At 41.4% G+C, this 21763-nt stretch overlaps 1 protein-coding gene across 1 annotated transcript in view; it reads left to right on the forward strand.

Moving 5' to 3' along the window:
• KDM3B (lysine demethylase 3B) overlaps positions 1-21763 on the forward strand; it is a gene marked incomplete at both ends in the record, with an annotated part of 111227 nt that overhangs the window by 13256 nt on the left and 76208 nt on the right. The window contains 2 exons of the mRNA XM_080702731.1: positions 16567-16734; positions 21450-21563. Coding sequence (XP_080558857.1) covers positions 16567-16734; positions 21450-21563 — 282 coding nt within the window. The remainder of the gene's footprint in view (positions 1-16566; positions 16735-21449; positions 21564-21763) is intronic.

The following is a 21763-nucleotide window of genomic DNA, read 5'->3' on the forward strand; positions in this document are numbered from 1 at the left end:
AGGCTTTCCCTAATCACGCTATCTTAAAAAAAAAAAAAGCTTTTTTTTTTTTTTTTTTTTTTCTGGTACTGAGGATTGAACCTAGAGGCATTCTACCTTCTAACTGTACTCTCAGCCCAATTTTATTTTTTTACTTGGAAACAGGGTCTCCTTAGGTTGATGAAAGTCTCACTAATTAGCCGAGGCTGGCCATGAACCTGAGATCCTCCTGTCTCAGCCTCCCAAGTACTGGGATTACAGGCATGCGCCACCACATCTGGCAAAAAAGCTAAATATTTAGAAACCCATATTAGGTTTACATTTACTTTAGATTTACTATGGAATTTTTACTCTGTTGCCCCTCTGGTATAAAGTATTTATAATTGATTATTACGTTTTTTCTAATAGGAACTTAGTAACTAACTAAAAAAAGCTAAATATTTAGAAACCCATATTAGGTTTACATTTACTTTAGATTTACTATGGAATTTTTACTCTGTTGCCCCTCTGGTATAAAGTATTTATAATTGATTATTACGTTTTTTTCTAATAGGAACTTAGTAACTAACTTTGTGTTGGAATGGAATCATATGTAGTACCCCAATCCAAGATACATTGTGTGTCTTTTGTGTGTGTGTGTGTGGGGGGTACTGGAGATGGAACCCAGGGGCATTCTACCTCTGAGTTACACCCCGTATTCCTTATTCTGAAACACTGTCTCACTGAGTTGCAAAGGTCCTCACTAAGTAGCTGAGGCTGGCTTGGAACCTGTATGATCCTCCTGTCTCAGCCTCCCAAATGCTGGGATTACAAGTGTACGCCACCACATCCAGCTGTCTCTTGGTTTTTTAAATTACCTCTAGGTGATTTACTTAGATTAGAAGCATTTGATGTTTTGTTTTTCTTATTCTAAAGTAATATGTGCCTAAGCTGGGCATGGTGGTGCACACTTGTAATCCCTGCACTTGGGGGGCTGAGACAGGAGATCAAAGCCAGCCTCAGCTACGTACTGAGACCCTGTTTCCAAATAAAATATAAAAATAGGTCTGGGAGTATAGCCCGGAGGTAGAAAGCCTCTGGGTTCCACCCCCAGTACCACCAAAAAAAAAAAAAAAAAGTAATATGTGCCTATTATACAGCACTAAGAAAGAATAAAAACTAGATGTTGTGATCTTACAACCTATTTGGAACAACTTTTTTTTGGCACTGGGGATTGAACCCAGGGCATTCTACCTCCAAGATACTTCCCCCCGCCCTATTTTATTTATTTTTAAATTTTGAAACAGTCTCAAGTTGCTAAAGCTGGCTGTTAACCTGCGATCTTTCTGTCTCGGCCTCCCAAGTATTGGGATTACAGGTGTGTGCCTCCATGCCTGGCTCTCTATTTTTAAAATTTTAATTTTTTTATTGGTGCATTGTAATCAAACATGATTAAATTCACAGTGACAGACATACATGCACATAGCAGTTGGAGAAATGTTCTCATTAAGTTGCCAAGGGCTTCGTTAAGTTACTGAGGTTGGCCGAGAATCTTCCATTCTCTTACCTCAGTTTCTCAAGTACTAAGATTACAGGTGTGCGCCATCAAGCCCAGCAGCAACTACACATTATATTTTTATGTATGACTTAGTCTTGTTACCACAGTTCTTGGACAAAGACCTCATCCCAGCTGGTCCCAACAGAGTACAGTGTGCCACCCAGCCCAACCTGCCTATCAAAGAGTTGAGCTTTGGTGAAGGGAATCCACAAAAGACAAACAGTGGTAAAAGGCAGGCAAGAAAAGAGCCCTGTGGCCTTGCTAGGAAGACCAGATATAGGGGTACAATGACCAGAGATTGACAGAAACCTCGAGGTTTCAAAGAAAAGGGAAATAAGGCAAGAGTTGGGGTTTGTATTGCCGGGGTGGGAGGTTGCAGCTGGTAGAGTAGGTTATTCTCTTCAGACCATAGTCTGGTGAGTCATTATCTCAGACTAGTTTTGTCAAGCTCTGGGAAGGTCATCACTCACTTGAGGGGGTTATCCTGAGATAATTATTACTCCTGAGGGGCTTAGGGAGCAATGTCATCATGGGGTGATCTGTTCTGAAAAGTTTGGAGTTGCTTGGGGGTAGTTTTGGTCCCTTGTCATAAAGATGTTTATCAAACAGCCTTAGTGCTTGGAGTCCACGTTAACTGTAGAAGAACTTAGCTCAGAGCTAGGTATGGTGGCACATACCTGTGATCCCACTACTTGGGAGGCTGAAACAAGAGGATGCAGTTCCCAAGCCAATCTCAGCAATTTAGCAAGGCTTAGAAACCTAGCGAGACCCTAGAATGCCCTGAGTTCCACCCCCAGGATTGAAAAAAAATGTTAAAAGGGCAGATGAAGTCAGACAGGGACAAAATGATTAGGTCAGTAACTTGTCTCTACATTATTCTTTGGGATTTTGGAGGGTTTTTTGTTTTGTTTTGTTTTGTCTTTTGTTTATTTTGGCCCCCTGGGATAGAACCCAGGGGCATTCTACCTCAGAGCTCCCCTCTCATCCCACTTTTTATTCTTTCTTTGTATTTTTTGGTGGTACTGGGGATGGAATCCTTCTACCTCGGGGCTATACTCCCAAACCTATTTTATATTTTTTATTTGGAAACAGGGTCTCTTAAGCCAGCAAGGGTGGCTTCGAACCTGCGCGATCCTCCTGTCTCCACCTCCCAAGCCCGGGGATTACAAGTGTGTGCCATCACACCTGGCATTCTATTCTTTATTTTGAAACAGGGTCTTCACGAAGTAATGGAAGGCCTCATAGGTTGCTGCGACTCCTTTTTCAGCCTTACAAGTAGCAGAATTACAAGTGTGCACCACCATACCTGACTTATTCTTTGAGTTGAAAGAAGTAAAATTGAATTTATACTGTTTACATTTATGAGTTTTATTTTTTCACTCAATGTGGCAGTTTTTTCTGTTTGTTACCAAAAAACTTTGTTTTATGGGTGACTTTAATTTTTTTGGTGCGTTTCCATATGTTTCACAGGTTATATGTTACTTTGATAACTGGAAGTAAATCAATAAATTTTCTATAGTCTCAGCAATTTGGGAGACTGAAGCAAGAGGATCACAAATTTGAGGCCAGCCTCAGCAATTTAGTGAGACCCTCAGAAAATAAAATATAAACCAGGCATGGTGGCTCATGCTTATAATCCCAATACTTGAGAGGCTGAGACATTTGGGTGGGAAGTTCGAGGCTAGCTACTTAATGAGGCCCTCTGCAACTTACTGAGACTCTGTTTCAAAATAAAGATTGAAAAATAGGTCTAGAGGTGTAGCTCAGAGGTAGTGCCCCTGGGTTCAGTCCCCAGTACTGGGGGAAAAAAGTGTGTGTGTGTGTGTGTGTGTGTATGAGGTTGGGATGTTCCTCAGTGGTAAGCAGGCCCCTGTGTTCAATTCCCAGTGTGTGTGTATGTGGAATGATTACAATTCGGCGTGGTGGCACATGCCCATAATGCCAGCTATTAAGGAGACTGAAGTCGTCAACACTTAATCTGAGAAAAAAATTAAAAAAGAAAAGGAATATCTTATAAATATATGTTTTTTTGGGGCTGGGTTATTCTTCTTTCATTGAATTTTGAAGTTGCTTGAGATTTTAGGCTTTATTTATAATGTGGTGATGAGTTCCTCTTCCCTAGGACCCCCCCCCAGCCCCACCCCATGGTACTGGGGATTGAACCCACTGGTGCTTTACCACTTAGCTTATATACCCAGCCACCACTCCTCCTCCTTCTCCTCCTCTTCCTCCTCTTCCTCCTCCTCCTCCTCCTCCTCCTTCTTCTTTCTCTCTCTCTCTCTCTCTCTCTCTCTTTCGATCTCTCTCTCCCTCCCCCCCCTCGTACTAAGAATTGAACCCAGAGGCATTCTACTTCCAATCTATACCTCCAGACCAAATTTATTTCTTATTTGGTAACAGGATCTCACTAGGTTTCTGAGAGCCTCACTAAGTTGCTGAGGTTGTCCTCGAACTTGCCATCCTCCTGTCTTATCCTCCCAAGTACTAGGATTGCAAGTGTGTACCACCACAGCCGGCTCACTTTTTCTTTTTGAGACAGTTTGCTAAGTTGCCAATGATGGCCTTGAACTTCTGATTCTCCCATTGGAAAGCACTGGGATTATAGGCGTGAGCCACCATGCCTGGTGTGATGTGTAGTTTGGGTTTTTTTTTTTGTGTGTGTGTGTGGGGGGGGGTCTGGGGATGGAACCCAGGGGCATTTGACCTCCAAGCTATAACCTCTGACCTACTTTTTTTTATTCTTTATTTTGAAATAGGGTCTAAGTTGCAGAGGGCCTCACTAAGTAGCTGAGGCTGTCCGTGAACCACAATCTTCCGGTCACAACCTCCCAAATACTGGGATTACAAGCATGCACCACCATGCCTGGCTGTGATGTGTGTTCTTATGAGTGAGATATTTTCTGTGTTTAGGGTTATTTCATAGGATTATTTCCAGGAGTGGTAATATAGAGTATGCATATAGTCAAGGTTCTTGATAGACTTAGGAAGTTTCACTTTTTTTAAGTCATAGCAGTTTATACCCTGACCAATAGAATCGGTTTGCTGAAGGAATGAGTGTTTATCAGGAGCTCATGTTCTGCTAGGGGCATTAGCAGCTTTATTTCATGTAATCCCTAGACAATCCTTTGAGGTCCTTATTCTCCCTATTTATAGGCAAAGGAAGTAGGCTCAAAGAACCTAAAGTAGCCTACTCAAGTTTATATAGCTAAGCAATGGGGGTGTTGGGATGGAAATTAAGTTGTGATTCCACAGTCCCTAAAAGCAATATATAGGTTTGAGTTTATATTCACCTTGTTACTTTTACATCCAACTACTTGACAGTTTATTTAGGATGTTACAAAATAGAGAGGCAAAGGAGGTAGTTGGTAGAAAGTTCTCTTGACAAATCAAAGGAACTATAAAAATAAATTATTATTAGTTGGGCCTGGTGCTACGTGCCTGTATCCAATATTTGAGAGGTTGAGATAGGAGAATGGCAGGTTTGAGGACAGCATTAACAATTTAGCAGTGCCCTCAGCAACTTAGGAAGACTCAGTTTCAAAATAAAAAATAAGGCTAGGTGTATAGCTCTGAGGTAGAATGCCCTCGGATACCACACACACAAAAAAAGTTAAAAGTAAAATAAAAAAAATTGAGCCAGTTGTGTTGGCACACACCTGTAATCCCAGTACTTGAGAGGTTGAGACAGTAGGATTGCAGATTAATGGCCAGCATCAGCAACCTCATGAAGCCCTCCACAACTCAGTGAGACCATGTTTCAAAATAAAAAATAAAATAGGGCTGGAGGTATAGCTTACATTTTGTTTAGCAAATAGGCAGGAAAATTGGAAAGAAAGGTTAGAAACCCTTGAAATTAACTTTCCATTTCCTTTCCTTTTCTTTCTTTTCTTTTTTTTTTTTTTTTTTTGGCGGGTCTGGGGATGGAACCCAGAGGCATTCTACCTCCAAGCTACACCCCCTGCCCTAATTTTTTATTTTATTCTTAATTTTGAAACAGGGTCTCACTAAATTGCGGAGAGCCTCATTAAGTAACTGAGGCTGTCTGCAAACTGCGATCCTCCCGTCTCAGCCTCCCAAATCATGGGATTACAAGCATGCGCCACCATGGCCAGCGTTCTATTTTCTTTTGAAACAGGGTCTCACTAAGTTGCTGAGGCTTGCTGTGAACCTGTGATCTCCCATCTCAGCCTCTCGAGTCCTGTGATTACAAATGTACACCATCATGTCTGGTTTCTATTTCTTGTTTTGAAACAGGGTCTTGCTAAGTTTCTGAGGCTATCTTCGAACCTACAATCCACCTGTCTTAGCCTCTCAAGTACTGGGATTATAGGCATCTTTTCTTTTTTCTGTTCCTGGTGCCAAGATTGAACCCAGGGTCATTCTGCCTCTGAGCTATACCTCCTACCCAATTTTTAATTTTGAATTTTGAAACAGAGTCTGACTAATTTGCAGACCTTCCTAAATTGCTGAGGCTGGCTGAGAGCCCCAAGTACTAGGATTATACTCCACCATACCCCACCAATCTGGGCTAATTCTTATGGAGAGAGAGAGAAAAAAAAATTGGGTGTGGTGGTGCATACCTGAAATCCCAGTACTTGGGAGGCTGAGATAGTAGGATCACAGGTTCCAGGCCAACCTCTGAAATTTAGGAAGCTGCTCTTTGAAAATAAAAAACAAAAGAGGGCTGAGGGTGAGGGTTGGGAAATTTCAATTCCCAGTACCACAAAAATCAAATCCCAGAAACTGGAAGCTGAGGCAGGAAGATCACACATTTGAAGTCAGCAATGCTATCTCAAAATAAAAATAAAAAGGGCTACTAGTGTATTTCAGTAGTAGAATGGCCCTAGATTCAATCCCCAGTACTGCAAAAACAAAAATGAAAGAAATCCATCTAGTGATATTTCATATACAAATTGTTTATTTAGTCTTTTACCTAATTATATAATGCTTTGAAGCTGGGAGTGGTGGTACTCACCTATAATCTCAGGAGACTGAGACTGGTGGAACACAGGTTCAAGGATAGCTTCAGCAATTTGGCAAGACCCTTAGCAATTTGAGACCCTCTTGCAAAATAAAAAGGGCTGGGAGTGTAGGTTGGAGGTAAAAATGCCCCTGGATTCAATCTCCAGTACCAAAAAATAAGCTTTGTAAGTTTATTTTTTATTTCCTAGTTATCTTTTTAGTTTTTTGTTTTTTGTTTTGTTTTTTTTTTAAATTTTGCAGTGGTATTTGGGGGGGGGCGCTTTGGTAAGAGGGATTGAACCCAGGGGCCTTCTACCTCGGAGCTACCAGAGCCAGTTTTTTTCCTTTTTTTTTTTTTTTTTTGGTGGCACTGGGGGTGGAACCCAGAGGCTTTCTACCTCCGGGCTATGATCCCAGACCTATTTTATATTTTATTAGAAACAGGGTCTCACTAAGTTGCTGAGAGCCTCACTAAGTAGCTGAGGCTGGCTTGGAACCTGTGCGATCCTCCTGTCTCAGCCTCCCAAGCGCAGGGATTACAGGGATTACAAGCGTGCTTCACCACGCCCAGCTTCCTATTTTTAATTTATTTTTATTGTGAGACAATGTCTCCCTAACTTGCCTGAGGCACTTCATTCCAGGTGATTTTCTATTTAAAGTAAATGTTGAAAAGTTTATTCCCTCAGGTGATATTATTGTTCAACATTATACTTTGTCCTATCTCCCCATATTTACTTAGGTGCTAAGGATTGAACCCAGAGGCATTGAACCTCTGAGCTACACTCCTAGGCCTTTTTATATTTATTTATTTATTTATTTATTTACTTATTTATTGTGGTGCTAGGGATTGAATTCAGGGGCATTCTACCTCCAAGCTACACCCCCGACCCTATTTTTCATTCTTTACTTTGAAACTGGGTTTCACTAAGTTTCAGAAGACCTCACTAAGTAGCTAGCCATGAACCTGTGATTCTCCTGTCTCCTTTTTATTTTTATTTTTATTTTTGTGGTACTGGGGATGGAACCCAGGGACATTCTACCTCTAAGATATACTCCCAGCCCTATTTTTTATTCTTTATGTTGAAACAGGGTCTCACTGAGTTGCAAAGAGCCTCACTAAGTAGCTGAGCTTGTCTATGAACCAAAATCCTCTGGTGTCAGCCTCCCAAATGCTGGGATTACAAGTGTGCACCACCACGCTCAGCTCTCTACTCTGTGTGTGTGTGTGTGTGTGTGTGTGTGTGTGTGTGTGTGTGTGTGTGTGTGTTTTACTGGGGGTAGAATCCAGGGGCATTCTACCTCTAGGCTATAACTCCCCAACCCTATTTTATTTTTTATTTGGAAACAGGGTCTCCCTAAGTTGCTGAGAGCCTCACCTACAATCCTCCTGTCTCAGCCTCACAATTACTGGGATTACAGGTGTGCACGCCACCATGCCTGGCTCCCTCCTAACTTTAAAATAATCAGTGTCTATTCTAACCCCTGTAACAGCAGCATATACTCAGATGCCTCTAGAGACCAGATTTGTGAGAAGTAACAGGATGACAGACCAAAGGGTGTAGGGATTGGCAGCTGCTGGTGGGTTCAGATACTACCTAAAGATATTTAAATGTACTTTAAAATAGTCAGAAGAACACTATACTGGCCAAACAAGACATCCATTAACGTGTGATGCAGAACTTTTTGTGGTGTACTTACTGGCTGCTTCCCCTAAGTTTCAGAACTCAAGGATCTTTTTTTGTTTCTTTGCCTTTGTAGGTACTGGTAAGTCTTTTCTCCATTGCCAGGAGAATGTAGCTTGTCCTTTATGGCCTGTTTTTATAGTACTGTCTCTTCTGTGAAACCCTTTGCCAAGATAGATGCTTTGTCTAGCCTACCATAGCATGTTCAGGCTTTATTATTGCTCTTATTACATAGCTCTGAGAATTTTTATACCCCTTTGCTCATCTGGGGTGTGAGTCCCCCTTGGTGTGTGCAACCTTATTTACCTTGATATTCTTGGGCCTGGTCAGTGCTACGCATGTGAGAGGCATTCTGTTTTTGTTGTGTGAGTGAGTGAATGATTAGCCTTATTACTTGTAGTAAGAATGGCTACAAGTCAGAGAGTCAGAGTCATTTCTGATCTGATGATTACATGACAAATTCTGTATTGCTTATATTACTACCAACAGATTTTATTAAAAAATTAGGTAATTTTATAATAATCCTTAAAGGGAGATAGAAGCCATGTGTGGTCATACATGCCTGTAATCCCAGTACTTGGGAGGCTGAGACTGTAGGATCACAGGTTTGAGGCCAGTCTCAGCAATTTAGTGATGTCCCTTAACAACTTAGTGAGACCCTATTTCAAAATAAAAAAAATAAAATAGAACTGGAAGGCTGGGCATGGTAGCTCAAGCTTGTAATCCCCTAGTTTGGGAGGCAGAGACAGAAGGATTGCGCAGGTTCGAAGCCAGCGGCGCTGGCTTAAGAGACCCTGTTCCAAATAAAAAGTATAAAATAGGTCTGGGAGTGCAGCCTGGAGGTAGAAGGGCTTCCAGGAACCCCAGTACCACAAAAAAGAAAAAAGAAAAATAGAACTGGGAGTATAGCTTGCAAGTAGAATGTTTCTAAATTCAACATCCAGTACAAAAAAGGGGGGGATTCAAAAGCAAAGTGAGAGCTTGAAAACTAACTCATCTTAACTAATACTTTACATCTCAAACTGTTTTCATCCTGTTCTATTACCCAAATCCCTTGGTCATCCTTAACTCAGTCTACCTCCTATCATTAACTTTTCTTTATGTCCTTTCTTGCTGCCCTCTGGCCTGGCCAACTACCATGTTGAGAGTTTGTGTTCTATATATACCATAATTTTTATTTTATTTATTTATTTATTTGTTTACTTATTTATTTATTTATTTTGGTGGTACTGAGGGTGGAACCCAGGGGCTTTTCTACCTCCGGGCTATACTCCCAGACCTATTTTTTATACTTTATTTGGAAATAGGGTCTCACTAAGTAGCTGAGGGGCTTTGAACCTGTGTGATCCTCCTGTCTCAGGCTCCCAAGCGCTGGGATTACAAGCATGCACCACCATGCCTGGCTTATATATACCATAATTTGAAATGGTACTTGACCTTGTGCATTTCAGGTCCTACTATTTCTCTAACTGGGAAGTGAAGGATGGTGCTACAGCCAGAAGTAAGCCCTATTGTGGGGAGAATATATTACATAGGTCTATATTCCATATTGTTCTCAGAACAAATTTTTGTCATTATCCTAGAGCTAATGTATACTACAGGATTATTGTCAAGTTAAACACAGTCCACATCCTTTGCCCCCAAGGAGATAATTGCCCTCAAATTAGGTGAAAACTTACTTCCAAAATTTTATTCTTTTTCTGGTGTTTTCAGGATTTGTATTTATATGTGTGTGGTGCGGGGCGGGGGAATTGAACTCAGGGGCATTCTACCTCCAAGCTACACCCTCAGCCATATTTTTATTTTTGAAACAGGGTTTCGCTTAGGTTGATGAGAGTCTTACTATTTTCTGAGGTTGTCCTCCAACCTATGATCCTACTATCTCAGCCTCCCAAGAACTTGGATTAAAGGCCACTACACCTGGCTTTGTGTTAGGGTGTGTGTGTGTGTGTGTGTGTGTGTGTGTGTGTGTGTGTGTTGCTGGGGATTGAACCCAGGGGCATTCTACCTCTGAGCTATACCCCCAGCCCAATTTATTTTGTTTGTTTTTGCGAGTCTGGAGATGGAACCTAGAGGCATTTGACCTCCGAGCTACACCCCTTCCCTATTTTTTATTCTTTGTTTGAAGCAGAGTCTCACTGAGTTGCAGAGGGCCTCACTAAGTAGCTGAGGATGTCCTCGAACTGCCATCCTCCAGTCTCAGCCTCCCAAATGCTGAGATTACAAGTATGCACCAACATGCTCAGCTCCCAGCCCAATCTTTTACATATATATATTTTTTTTTTCTTTTTCCGTACTGGGAATGGAACGCCAGGATCATCCTACCTCTGAGCTACACCCCCAGCCCTATTTTTTATTCTTTATTTTAAAACAGAGTCTCACTGAGTTTCAGAGTGCCTCACTAAAGTGGCTGAGGCTGTCTACAAACTGAGATCCTCCTGTCTCAGCCTCCAAAAGCTGAGATTACAAACAGGTGCCACGCCCAGCTATTCTTTATTTTATTTTATTTTATTTTTTTGCGGGTCTGGGGATGGAACCCAGGGGCATTCGAACTCTGAGCTACACCCCTTGCCCTATTTTTTATTCTTTATTTTGAAACCAGGTCTCACTGAGTTGTAGAGGGCCTCACTAAGTACCTGAGACTGTCTGCGAACCGCGATCCTCAGGTCTCAGCCTCCCGAATGCTGGGATTACAAGCATGTGCCACCACGCCCGGCGATTCTTTATTTTTGAAAGAGGGCCTCGCTAAATAGCTGAGGCTGGCTGCAAACCCGGATCCTCCTGTCTCAGCCTCCCAAGTGCTGGAATAACAAGCATGCGTCACCACGCCCCACATAGCTTTTCTAATACTTAATTTTTGTGTGTGTGTGGGTCTAGGGATGGAACCCAGGGGAATTTGACCTCCGAGCTACACCCCCTGCCCTATTTTTTTTTTTTTTTTTTTTTTTTTGATGGTACTGGGGTTCCTGGAAGCCCTTCTACCTCCAGGCTACACTCCCAGACCTATTTTTACATTTTTATTTGGAAACAGAGTCTCCTAAGCCAGCGCGCGCAGCTGGCTTCGAACCTGCGCGATCCTCCTGTCTCTGCCTCCCAAGCGTGGGGATTACAAGCGTGCGCCACCACGCCCGGCCTTTATTCTTTATTTTTAAACAGAGTCTCACTAAGTTGCGGAGTGCCTCACTAAGTAACTGAGGCTATCTGAGAACCACGATCCTCCCCAAATGCTGGGATTACAGGCATGCACCACCATGACCAGCTTTAATATTTAAGTTCTTAACATACACAGAATAAAAATCATTACAGCATTAGCACCTTAACATTTTAGCATTCTTGCATTTGTATGTTGGTATGATAGAATTTTATGACTCCATTTGGGTGCATGCCTGTAATCCCAGTACTTGGGAGACTGAGGAGGATCACAGATTTGCAGCCAGCCTCAGCTACTTAGTGAAGCTCTCTGCAATTGAGTGAGACCCTGTTTCAAAATAAAGAATAAAAAAATAGAGCTGGGGATGTAGCTCAGAGGTAGAATGTCCCTGAGTCCAAACCACAGTACTGTAAAAAATATATGTTATAAAGCAAAATGGGAGCTGGGCGTGGTGGCACATGCTTGTAATCCCAGTGCTTGGGAGGCTGAGACAGGAGGATTGCACAAGTTTGAAGCCAGCCTCAGCTCTTTAGTGAGGCTCTCAGCAATTTACTGGACCCTGTTTCCAAATAAAGTATAAAAAAATAGGTCTGGGATTATAGCCTGGAGGTAGAAAAGCCCCTGGGTTGTATCCCCAGTAACACACACACACACACACACACAAAAAAAAAAAAAAAAAAAAAAAAAAAAAAGCAAAATGGGTGGGTAGCTCTGAGGAAAACTGCCCCTGGGCTCAATATCCAGTACTAAAAAGAGAAATTAAGACTCCCTATTTTGATATTATTATTATTATTATTATTATTAGTAGTAGTAGTATTTTGTCTTGCTAAGTTGCTGAAGTTAGCCTCAAACCTGAAATTTTTCTCCTGTCTAAGCTTCTCAAGTACTGGAATTACAGGCATGCTCCATGACTACTGTTTTAACCCTTTTTATTTTTTATTTTGAAACCGGCTGGGTAAGTTGTCCAGGCTAGCCTTGAATTTGAGATCTTCCTAATTCAGCCTCCTGAATAGCTAGGATTGCAGGCGTACACCAACATGCCAGCCTCAGTTTTTATCACAGTGTTCAAGCTTTCATATCAACTCTGTGTAGCTTCATTTCCTATTGCTTCCCCACAATGTGCCATCCTATAAACTTTCTGGCCATCCTGTAACTTGACTAGGGCTTTGCGGCCCCAGCCCATACTAGTCTCTGCGCACCTAAAGTGAGACCCTTTGCCTCTAAATAGCCCCATACTTTTGTGTGTGTGTGTGTGGGGGGGTGTACTGGGATGGAACCCAGGGGCTTTCTACCCCTGGATTACACTCCCAGACCTATTTTATATTTTATTTAGAAACAGGGTCTCACTAAGTTGCTGAGAGCCTCACTAAGTAGCTGAGGCTGGCTTGGAACCTGTGCGATCCTCCTGTCTCAGCCTCCCAAGCGCTGGAATTACAAGCATGCACCACCATGTCGGGCTAAATAGCCCCATACTTTAACTCTGTTTATCATAAGGCATATTATGCTTAAGTAGTGCTTTATACTTGGCCATAGTACATTTGAATCTGTTGCTTTATTATTCATTACCAGTCTGAGGTAAGAAAGACAAATGTAGCCTGGCGCTGTGTGTGTGGTAACAGGTACTGAACCCAGGAGTATTCCATCCCTGAACTACATATAACCCCAGCCATATTTATTTTTAATTTGGAAACAGGGTCTCACTAAGTTGCACAGGGCCTCACTAAGTAGTTGAGGTCCTGTCTCAGCCTCCCAAGTACTGGGATTTTAAGTGTGCACGACCATGCCTAGCTCCGACCATGGAGTTTTTAAGTGTCACTGCCAGCAGTAATCTCATATCTGCTAGCCAAGGCATGCTGCAGCCACAACAATAGTACTTCTTGAGAGACATTTAAATAGATACTCTAAGAAATTCTTTAAAGTGATCGGTAGTAAATGAAATTATATTTTTCTAGTAAATATTATGCTTAGATTTTAGCTCTATATTAATTCTGACTTCTGAACACAATTCAACACAGTATAAGAGCAAGATATACAAATATAGAAATCACTGTTTAAAATATGCATGGGCTAAGCCAGGTGTGGTGACACACTCTTGTAATCCTAGCATTCAGGAGGCTGAGAACAGAGGATCACAGTTGGTGGACAGCCTCAGCTACTTAGGCCCTCCGCAATTTAGTGAGACCCTGATTTAAAAAAAAAAAAAGAAGAAAAATAGTGCAGGGGGTGTAGCTAGGAGGTCGAATGCCACTGGGTTCCATCCCCAGACCTCCCCCGCCACCAAAAAAAAAAAAAAGGTATGGGCCTGGAGTGGTGGCACAGGTTTATAATTCCAGCATTCGGGAAGCAGAGACTGGAGGATTGCGGTTCACGGCCAGCCTCAGCTACTTAGTGAGGCCCTTTGCAACTTAGTGAGACCCTGTTTCAAAATAAAGAATAAAAAAGTAGGACTAGGGGTGTAGCTTGGAGGAAGAAGGCCCCGTGATTTCATCCCCAGGACCATTAAATAAATAAATAAAATAGGAAAATAGGTATGTCAAAGTAGGTGCATGACTGTAATTCAAGTACGTGGAAGGCTAAGATAGGAAAACTGCAGCTTTGAGGCTGGGACGGGAGGAACTTTGGATCTTGGCCAATTTCAGTTACTTAGTGAGGCCCTCAGCAACTTAGTGAGATCCTGTTTCAAAAATAAAGAATAACCAGGCATGATGACACATACTTGTAATTTCAGTACTTGGGAGGCTGAGACAGGAGGTTCACAGGTTGGAAGCCAGCTTTGACAATTTAGCGAAGCCTTCTGCAACTTAGTGAGACCCTATTTCCAATTAAGAAATAAAATCAGGCTGGGGTTTACCTCAGAGGTTGAATGCCTCTGGGTTCAGTCCCCAGGGCCTAAATAAATAAATAGAATAAAATAGGGACTAGAGCCGCGCATGGTGGCACATGCTTGTAATCCCAGCATTTGGGAGGCTGAGACAGGAGGATCGCATTTCACAGACAGCTTCAGCTACTTAGTGAGGCCCTTTGCAACTCAGTGAGACCCTGTTTCAAAATAAAGAATAAAAAATAGGGCTTGGAGTATAGCTTGAAGTTAGAATGTTTCTGGGTTCAATCTCCAGTACCTAAAAAAAAAAAAAAGTAAATAAATGAATGAAGTTGAATATTTCTCTCCCCAGTTGCCTGTAAGTTACTTGAAGAAAAGATCTCTGCCTATTTCCCGAGAACATGGGTGTATATATGAAAGAGCCAATTCACATATAAAATATCCAGTTCATGTTCTCTTTCTCTGCAAAAACTGGAGTTTATCTCAGAGTCTTGTTCCCCCATCATGTTTTTTGTTGTTGTTTTTGTTTTGGCACTGGGAATTGAACTCAGGTATTCTATCTCTAGGCTACCCCCCCCCCCGCCGCCCTATATATTATATATAGTACTGGAAATTCTTTATTGTGAAACAGGGTCTCAGTAAGTTGCGAAGTGCCTCACTAAGTAGCTGAGGCTGGCTGCAAACCTGTGATCCTCCTTTCTCAGCCTCTCAAGTACTGGGATTACAAGCTTGCACCACCATGACCGGCTCCTATTTTATTTTATTTTTTATTATTATTTTTTCTTTGCGGGTCTGTGGATGGAACACAAGGGCACACCCTCAGTCATTTTTTTTATTTTTTGTTTCTGAAACAGGGACTCACCAAGTTGTGGAGGGCCTCACTAAATAGCTGAGGCTGGCCACAAACCTGTGATCCTTCTGTCTCTGCCTCCCAAGTACTAGAATTATAAGTGTGCACCACCACAGCCAGCTTCAACTTACTTTAATTGTAGACTCAGGCGCCCAGAAAGGGAATAGCAGCATAATGTACAAAGCTTGGGACTTATGGCCCAGGAGATTTGGATTGTGTCTTAGTTCCATTCTCTATCAATTAACTGCAAGACTTGGGCAATTCTTGGTTCCTTCCTTCCTTTCTTTCTTTCTTTTTTTTTTTTTTTTTTTTTTTTGCGGGTCTGGGGATGGAACCCAGAGGCATTTGACCTCCGAGGTACACCCCTGCCCTATTTTTTATTCTTTATTTTGAAACAGGGTCTCACTAAGTTGCGGAAGGCCTCACTAAGTAGCTGGGGTTGTCTGCGAACCGTGATCCCCCGGTCTCAGTCTCCTGAATGCTGGGATTATATGTCTCCTACATGCTTGTGATCTCAGTACTTGGGTGGCTTGGATAGGAGGATTGTGGTTTGAGGGCAGCCTCAGCTATGTAGTGAGGCTCTTTGCAGTGAGACCCTGTTTCAAAAATGAAAAGACTAAAAAATAGGGCTGGGGGTATAGCTCAGAAGTAGAATGCCCCTGGGTTCCATACCCAGTAACATAATAAATAAATAAATAAATAAATAAATAAATAAATAAATAAGTAAGTAAGTAAAATAGGGCTGGCAGTGTAGGTTAGAGGTAGAATACTGCTGGGTCTAATCCCTAGTGCCACCCCCCCCAAAAAAAAAAAATTCACATGGGAGTGGCAGGGCAACTCTTTTTTTCTCTTTCAGAGTTTATTTTTTGAATTTTGTACCATGTGCATACATTACCTATTCATAAAAACTAATAAAAGAAGTTGATAGTTGGTTTTAATAAAGTATTAAAAAAAACTGTCTATTAGATTATGAGTTCTTGGAGACTAGGAAGTATGCCAAATCCCTCTTTGCATTTCTAAACCTAACACAGTGCCTTACACATAGTAAACCCTCAACTAGTGTGTATATTTATAAATTGGAAAATAAGAGTTGTAAATTTAATAGGGACATGACTAAAGATTACTGAATAACTGGATACCTCATGCCTTTATACTTCCCTTAATTCTCTTCCCCTTTTTCAGAGTGAGGCTGAGACCAGCTTCCTGGCTCTGAAGTAAGATCAGTTTTTATTGGCATCTTTAAAAGAACTTAAAAACAAGTTTCCTAGCCCGTTGTTCAAAATGTGGGGAGGACTAGCTGGGAGTGGTGGCGCACATATTTAATCCTAGCATTTGGGAGGCTGAGACAGGAAGAATTGTGGTTCATGGACAGTCTCAGATACTTAGTGAGGCCATTTGCAACTTAGTGAGACCCTATTTCCAAATAAAAAATAAATAGGGCTGGAGGTGTTGCTCAGAGGTAGAATGTCCCTCCAGTACCGCAAAAAAAAAAAAAAAAAAAATGGGGAGGAATATATTTATCTATATGTTATAGCATGAGCTTTCAAATGTGACTTCCAAACTGCTTTTTATCTCTTTTTGCAGATCTTTGTAGAATTTGATGGTTGTAACTGGAAGCAACACTCCTGGGTTAAAGTTCACGCTGAAGAAGTTATTGTGCTTCTGCTGGAAGGGTCACTTGTATGGGCACCCCGGAAGGACCCAGTCCTTCTCCAGGGCACCCGAGTCTCAATTGCACAGTGGCCAGCCCTGGTGAGAGTCTTTTATTTTATTTTATTTTATTAATAATTAATTGGGGGTATATGTGCGTGTGTGTGTGTGTGTGTGTGTGTGTGTGTGTGTGTGTGGATGGTGTTGGGGATCAAACCTAGGGCCTCATGCTAGGGAAGTACTTTACCACTGAGTCATACACCCCACTCCCCTCTAGCCCCTAATGGGGTGTGTGTGTGTGTGTGTGTGTGTGTGTGTGTGTGTGTGTGTTTACTGGGAATTAAACATTAAACCTAGGGTTTTCCAAAACCTCATGCATTCTTAGGCTAATAATGTTCCACCTTAGGTATACCTACAGCCCCTGCATGCCTTTTATTGGGTAGGAATGAACTTGAGCTTTCTTCCTATATTATCATTATCATATTTACCCAGTAGTGGAACTCTTTAGAATTTGTAAAAGTGACATGCTTTGCTGGATGTGGTGGCACACGCTTGTAATCTCAGTACTTAGGAGACTGAGACAGGAGGATTCGGGTTTGTGGTCAACTTCAGCTACTTAGTGAGGCCATGCACAACTTAGTAAGGTTCTGTTTCAACATAAAGAATAAAAAATTAGGCTAGGGGTGTAGCTCAGAGGTAGAATGCCCCTGGGTTAAAAAAATATATATATGCTTGGTCCTTAACAACTTTTTTTTGGGGGGGGGGTACTAGGGATATAACCCATGGGCAATCTACCCAAACTATATCCCTAGACATTTTAATTTTTTTTATTTTGAAATACGGTCTCACTAAATTACTGAGGCTATCCTTGGACCTATGATCCTCCTGTCTAAGCCTCCCAAGTGTTGGAATTACAGGCATACACCACCACTCGTGGCTCATAATACTTTTATTTGAAGTTACCAAAGCAAAAATAGAGAGGTCTTTTTCTCCTGTGTCCTCCAAAACTACCTTTTTTTTTTTTTTTTTTTTTGCAGTACTGGGGATGGAAGCCAGGGGCATTGTACCCCTGAGCTACACCCCCAACCCTATTTTTTGGTCTTTTTATTTTGAATCAGAGTTTTACTGAGTTGCAAAGGGCCTTGCTAAGTACCTGAGGCTGTCTGGGAACCATGATCCTCCAGTCTCTGCCCCCCAAATACTAGGAAACTTCTTATTTAGGTAGTATTTGGCACTTTTTATCTTGAAAGAGTTTTTTCACTTTTAACCTATTTTTGTTTTGACTTGGTTTTTGGTGTTGGGGATTAAACTGAGGGGCATGCTACCTTCAAGCTATATCCCCAATCTGTTTGTTTGTTTTGAAATAGGGTCTCCTCTAGGTCACTTGAGAGTTTAGCTAAATTGATGAGGCTGGTTTTGAACCTGTAATCCTCCTAAGTCCTGGGATTACAGGTGTGTGCCACCACACCTGGTTTTAGTTTTTTATCATACCAAGATTTTAAAATTATGTAAGCACAGCTGAGCGTGGTGGTACATGCTGTACTCAAGAGGCTGAGACAGGAGGATCACAGGTTCGCGGACAGCCTCAGCTTCTTAGTGAGGACTCCATAGCTTAGACCCCATTTCAAAATAAAGAATAAAAAATAAGGCTAGCTGGGACAAGAGGATCACACAGGTTCAAAGCCAGCCTCAGCTACTGAGTGAGGCTCTCAGCAACTTAGTGTGAGACCGTTTCCAAATAAAGTATAAAATAGGTCTGGGAATATAGCCCAGAGGTAGAAAAGCCCCTGGGTTCTACCTCTGGTACCACCAAAAAAAGGGGGGGAGGGTCTGGGTGTGTAACTAGGAGGTAGAATGCTCCTGGGTTCAATCCCTTGTACTGCAAAAAACAAAAATAAAAACTATGTAATCCTTAAAGTTACTATAATTATCAAGTTTTGCTTTATTAAGTCAGATCTATAGGGTTTTAAATTTTAATTGATAGCCAGGTCTGATGGTGCATACCTGTAATCCAAGTATTTGGGAAGCTGAGACAGGAAGATCACAGATTTGAGTCCAGACTCAGTAGCAAGACCCTGCCTCAAAATAAAAAAGGGACTGAGCATGTAGTGCATGCTTGTAATCTCAGTACTTTGGATGCTGAGACAGGAGGATTGCAGGTTCACAGCCAGCCTCAGCTACTTAGTGAGGCCCTTTGTAACTTAGTGAGACTGGTTTCAAAAGAAAGAATAAAGAATGGGGCTGGGAGTGTAGCTTGGAGGTAGAATGCCCCTGGGTTCAATACCCATTACAATAAATAAATAAATAAATAAATAAATAAATAAATAAATAAATGGCTAGGGTGTATCTTGGTGGTAGAATGTCCCTGGATTAATTCCTAGTACATCCCCTTAAAATAATTAATTCTGAGAATATTTTTTATATCCTATTAGCAAAGTATAGGCATAAATGGTAACTTTAATATCTCAATTCTTAGTGAAGTATGGTGGGACACACTTGTAATTCCAGTACTTGGGAAGGAGGATTGTGGGTTCAAAGCCAGCTTCAGCAATTTATTGAAGCTTTCAGAAACCTAGTGAGACCTTGTTTCCAAAGAAGAAATAAAATTGGATAGAGGTGTAGAGGTATACATCTTGGAGGTAAATGCCTCTGTGTAAATGCCTCTGTGTTCAATCTCCAGTACCAAAAAAAAAAAAAAAAAAAAAAAAAACTCAGTTCTTTTTTGGCAACCAAATAAGTTTGGTTTTTTTTTTTTTTTTTTTTTTTTGTGGTACTAGAGATTCAAACAGGGTATTTGCCTCTGAGCTATGCACTAGTCCTCCCCCCCCCCCCCCCGGTACTGGGAATGATGGAACCAGGGGGGCATTCTACCTTCGAGATACACTCCCAGTCCTATATTTTATTCATTATTTTGGAACAGGGTCTTACTGAGTTGCAAAGGAGCTCACTAAGTATTAGCCGAGGCTGTCCGCAAACCACAATCCTCTGGTCTCAGCCTCCCAATGCTAGGATTACAAGAGTGTGCCACCACACCAGGCTCCCTAGTTTTTATTCTATATTTTGAAACAGGGTCTCACTGAGTTGCAAAGAGCCTCCCTAAGTAGCTGAGGCTGTCCACAAACCGTGATCCTCCTGTCTCAGCCTCCCAAACGGTGAGATTACAAGCGTGGGCCACCACGCCCGGCTCCTAGTCTTTTATTATTTTTTTATTTTGGAAGTTGCTAAGGCTGTCCTTAAATGTGAAGATCCTCCAATCTCAGTCTCTCAAGTACTAGGTTTACAGGATGTCCCACCACACCTGGCTAAATAAGTAATATATATATATATTTTTTTTTTTTTGGTGATACTGGGGGTGGAACCCAGAGGCTTTCTAACTCCGGGCTATACTCCCAGACCTATTTTATACTTTATTTGGCAACAGGGTCTCACTAAGTTGCTGAGAGCCTCACTAAGTAGCTGAGGCTGGCTTTGAACCTGTACGATCCTTCTGTCTCAGCCTCCCAAGTGAGGGGATTTACAAGCGTGCACCACCATGCCCGGCTAATAAGTAATATTTTAAAACAAACATTTTTTATCTTTGGTTGTACATATTGTCACTCACTAAACTTTTTTCTTTTCTTTTTTGTGGTGCTGTGGATTGAACCCAGGGATTAACACAAGCTAAGCAAGGGTTCTACTGCTGAGCTATATCCCTATCACTTTTATGTATACTGAAGGCTACTTTCCCATTAAGCTTTTAGGAGAAGCTCTTTAATGAATGGATATGAGGTTGTGGCATGACTTTTATAGACTGTTTATGAAACAGTAATAAGAATTTACTTATACATATCTTCATCAGTGATGATTTTCATATTTTAATCTCCCAAAGATTTCAGGAGTCCTAGAATAATGGTTTAACTCTTCATTCTGATAATTTACTGTAACTTAGTACTCTTGAAGCCTGACAAGATTTGTCAGATTCCCTAAGAGAAAATGAGGAATTTCGCATTTCTACAATTGATCTTAGCCAAAAGGCCAAGAAACAATGAAATTCCTCATTTCTACTTGTCCCTTTTAGCCACAAATAAAAGTATTAGTGGTACATACTTGTAAAGTACTTGGGAGGCTGAGATAGGAGGATCTGGGTACATGACCAGGCACTCTGCAACTTAGTGAGACCCTATTCAAAAAAATCGGGCTGGGCCGGGCGTGGTGGTGCATGCTTGTAATCCCCGCGCTTGGGAGGCTGAGACAGGAGGATTGCACAGGTTCGAAGCCAGCCTCAGCTACTTAGTGAGGCTCTCAGCAACTTAGTGAGACCCTGTTTCTAAATAAAATATAAAATGGGTCTGGGAGTATAGCCCAGAGGTAGAAAGCCTCTGGGTTCCAGTACTGCAAAAAAAAAAAAAAAAAAAAAAAAAAAAATCGGGCTGGGAGTATAAGTTCGGAGTCTGTTTCCAGATAAAATATAAAATAGGTTTGGGAGTCTAGTCCCAAGGTAGAAAGCCTTCGAGGTCCATCCCTAGTGCCACTAAAATAAAATAAAATAAAATACAGCTGGGGATGTAGATCAGATAGAATGCTCCTGAATTCAATCCCCGGTATCACACACACAAATAATAATACAAGTATTGAGCAGATTTTCTAGTTTGTTTCCTATGATGATTTGAGGTACAGGAGCTGGTTTGGGAATGCTTCCAAGAACTTATACTTAAGCTGATCTATATTTACTGTGATGAAATATATAACAATGATGCTTTCTCTGAAATTAGAGATTTGATTGAATTGTTATTTTTATTTCCAAGTTCTAATCAATTTCTTGTCATTGTGCTTCACAGACTTTCACTCCATTAGTAGATAAACTGGGCTTGGGTTCTGTGGTGCCAGTTGAATACCTTCTGGATCGAGAGCTACGTTTCCTATCAGATGCTAATGGGTTGCATCTGTTCCAGGTACTTGACACTTGCCCTGGTATTTAACTTATTTTTTCTCTCCTTGCTAATTTCTTCGTTGATACAAATACCAGTGTTTCCTTTTTCCTTTTCTTTGATTCCTCTATTAAATTCCCCTGCCTTTTAACGTTTCTTTGCTTCCTTGAAAAGTACATTTGGTGACTGAGGTTTCTATCCTCTTCTACATACTCTGTCTCACC

The sequence above is a fragment of the Muscardinus avellanarius genome (genome assembly GCF_963383645.1).
Source record: "Muscardinus avellanarius genome assembly, chromosome: 1".
NCBI classification, from domain to species: domain Eukaryota; kingdom Metazoa; phylum Chordata; class Mammalia; order Rodentia; family Gliridae; genus Muscardinus; species Muscardinus avellanarius.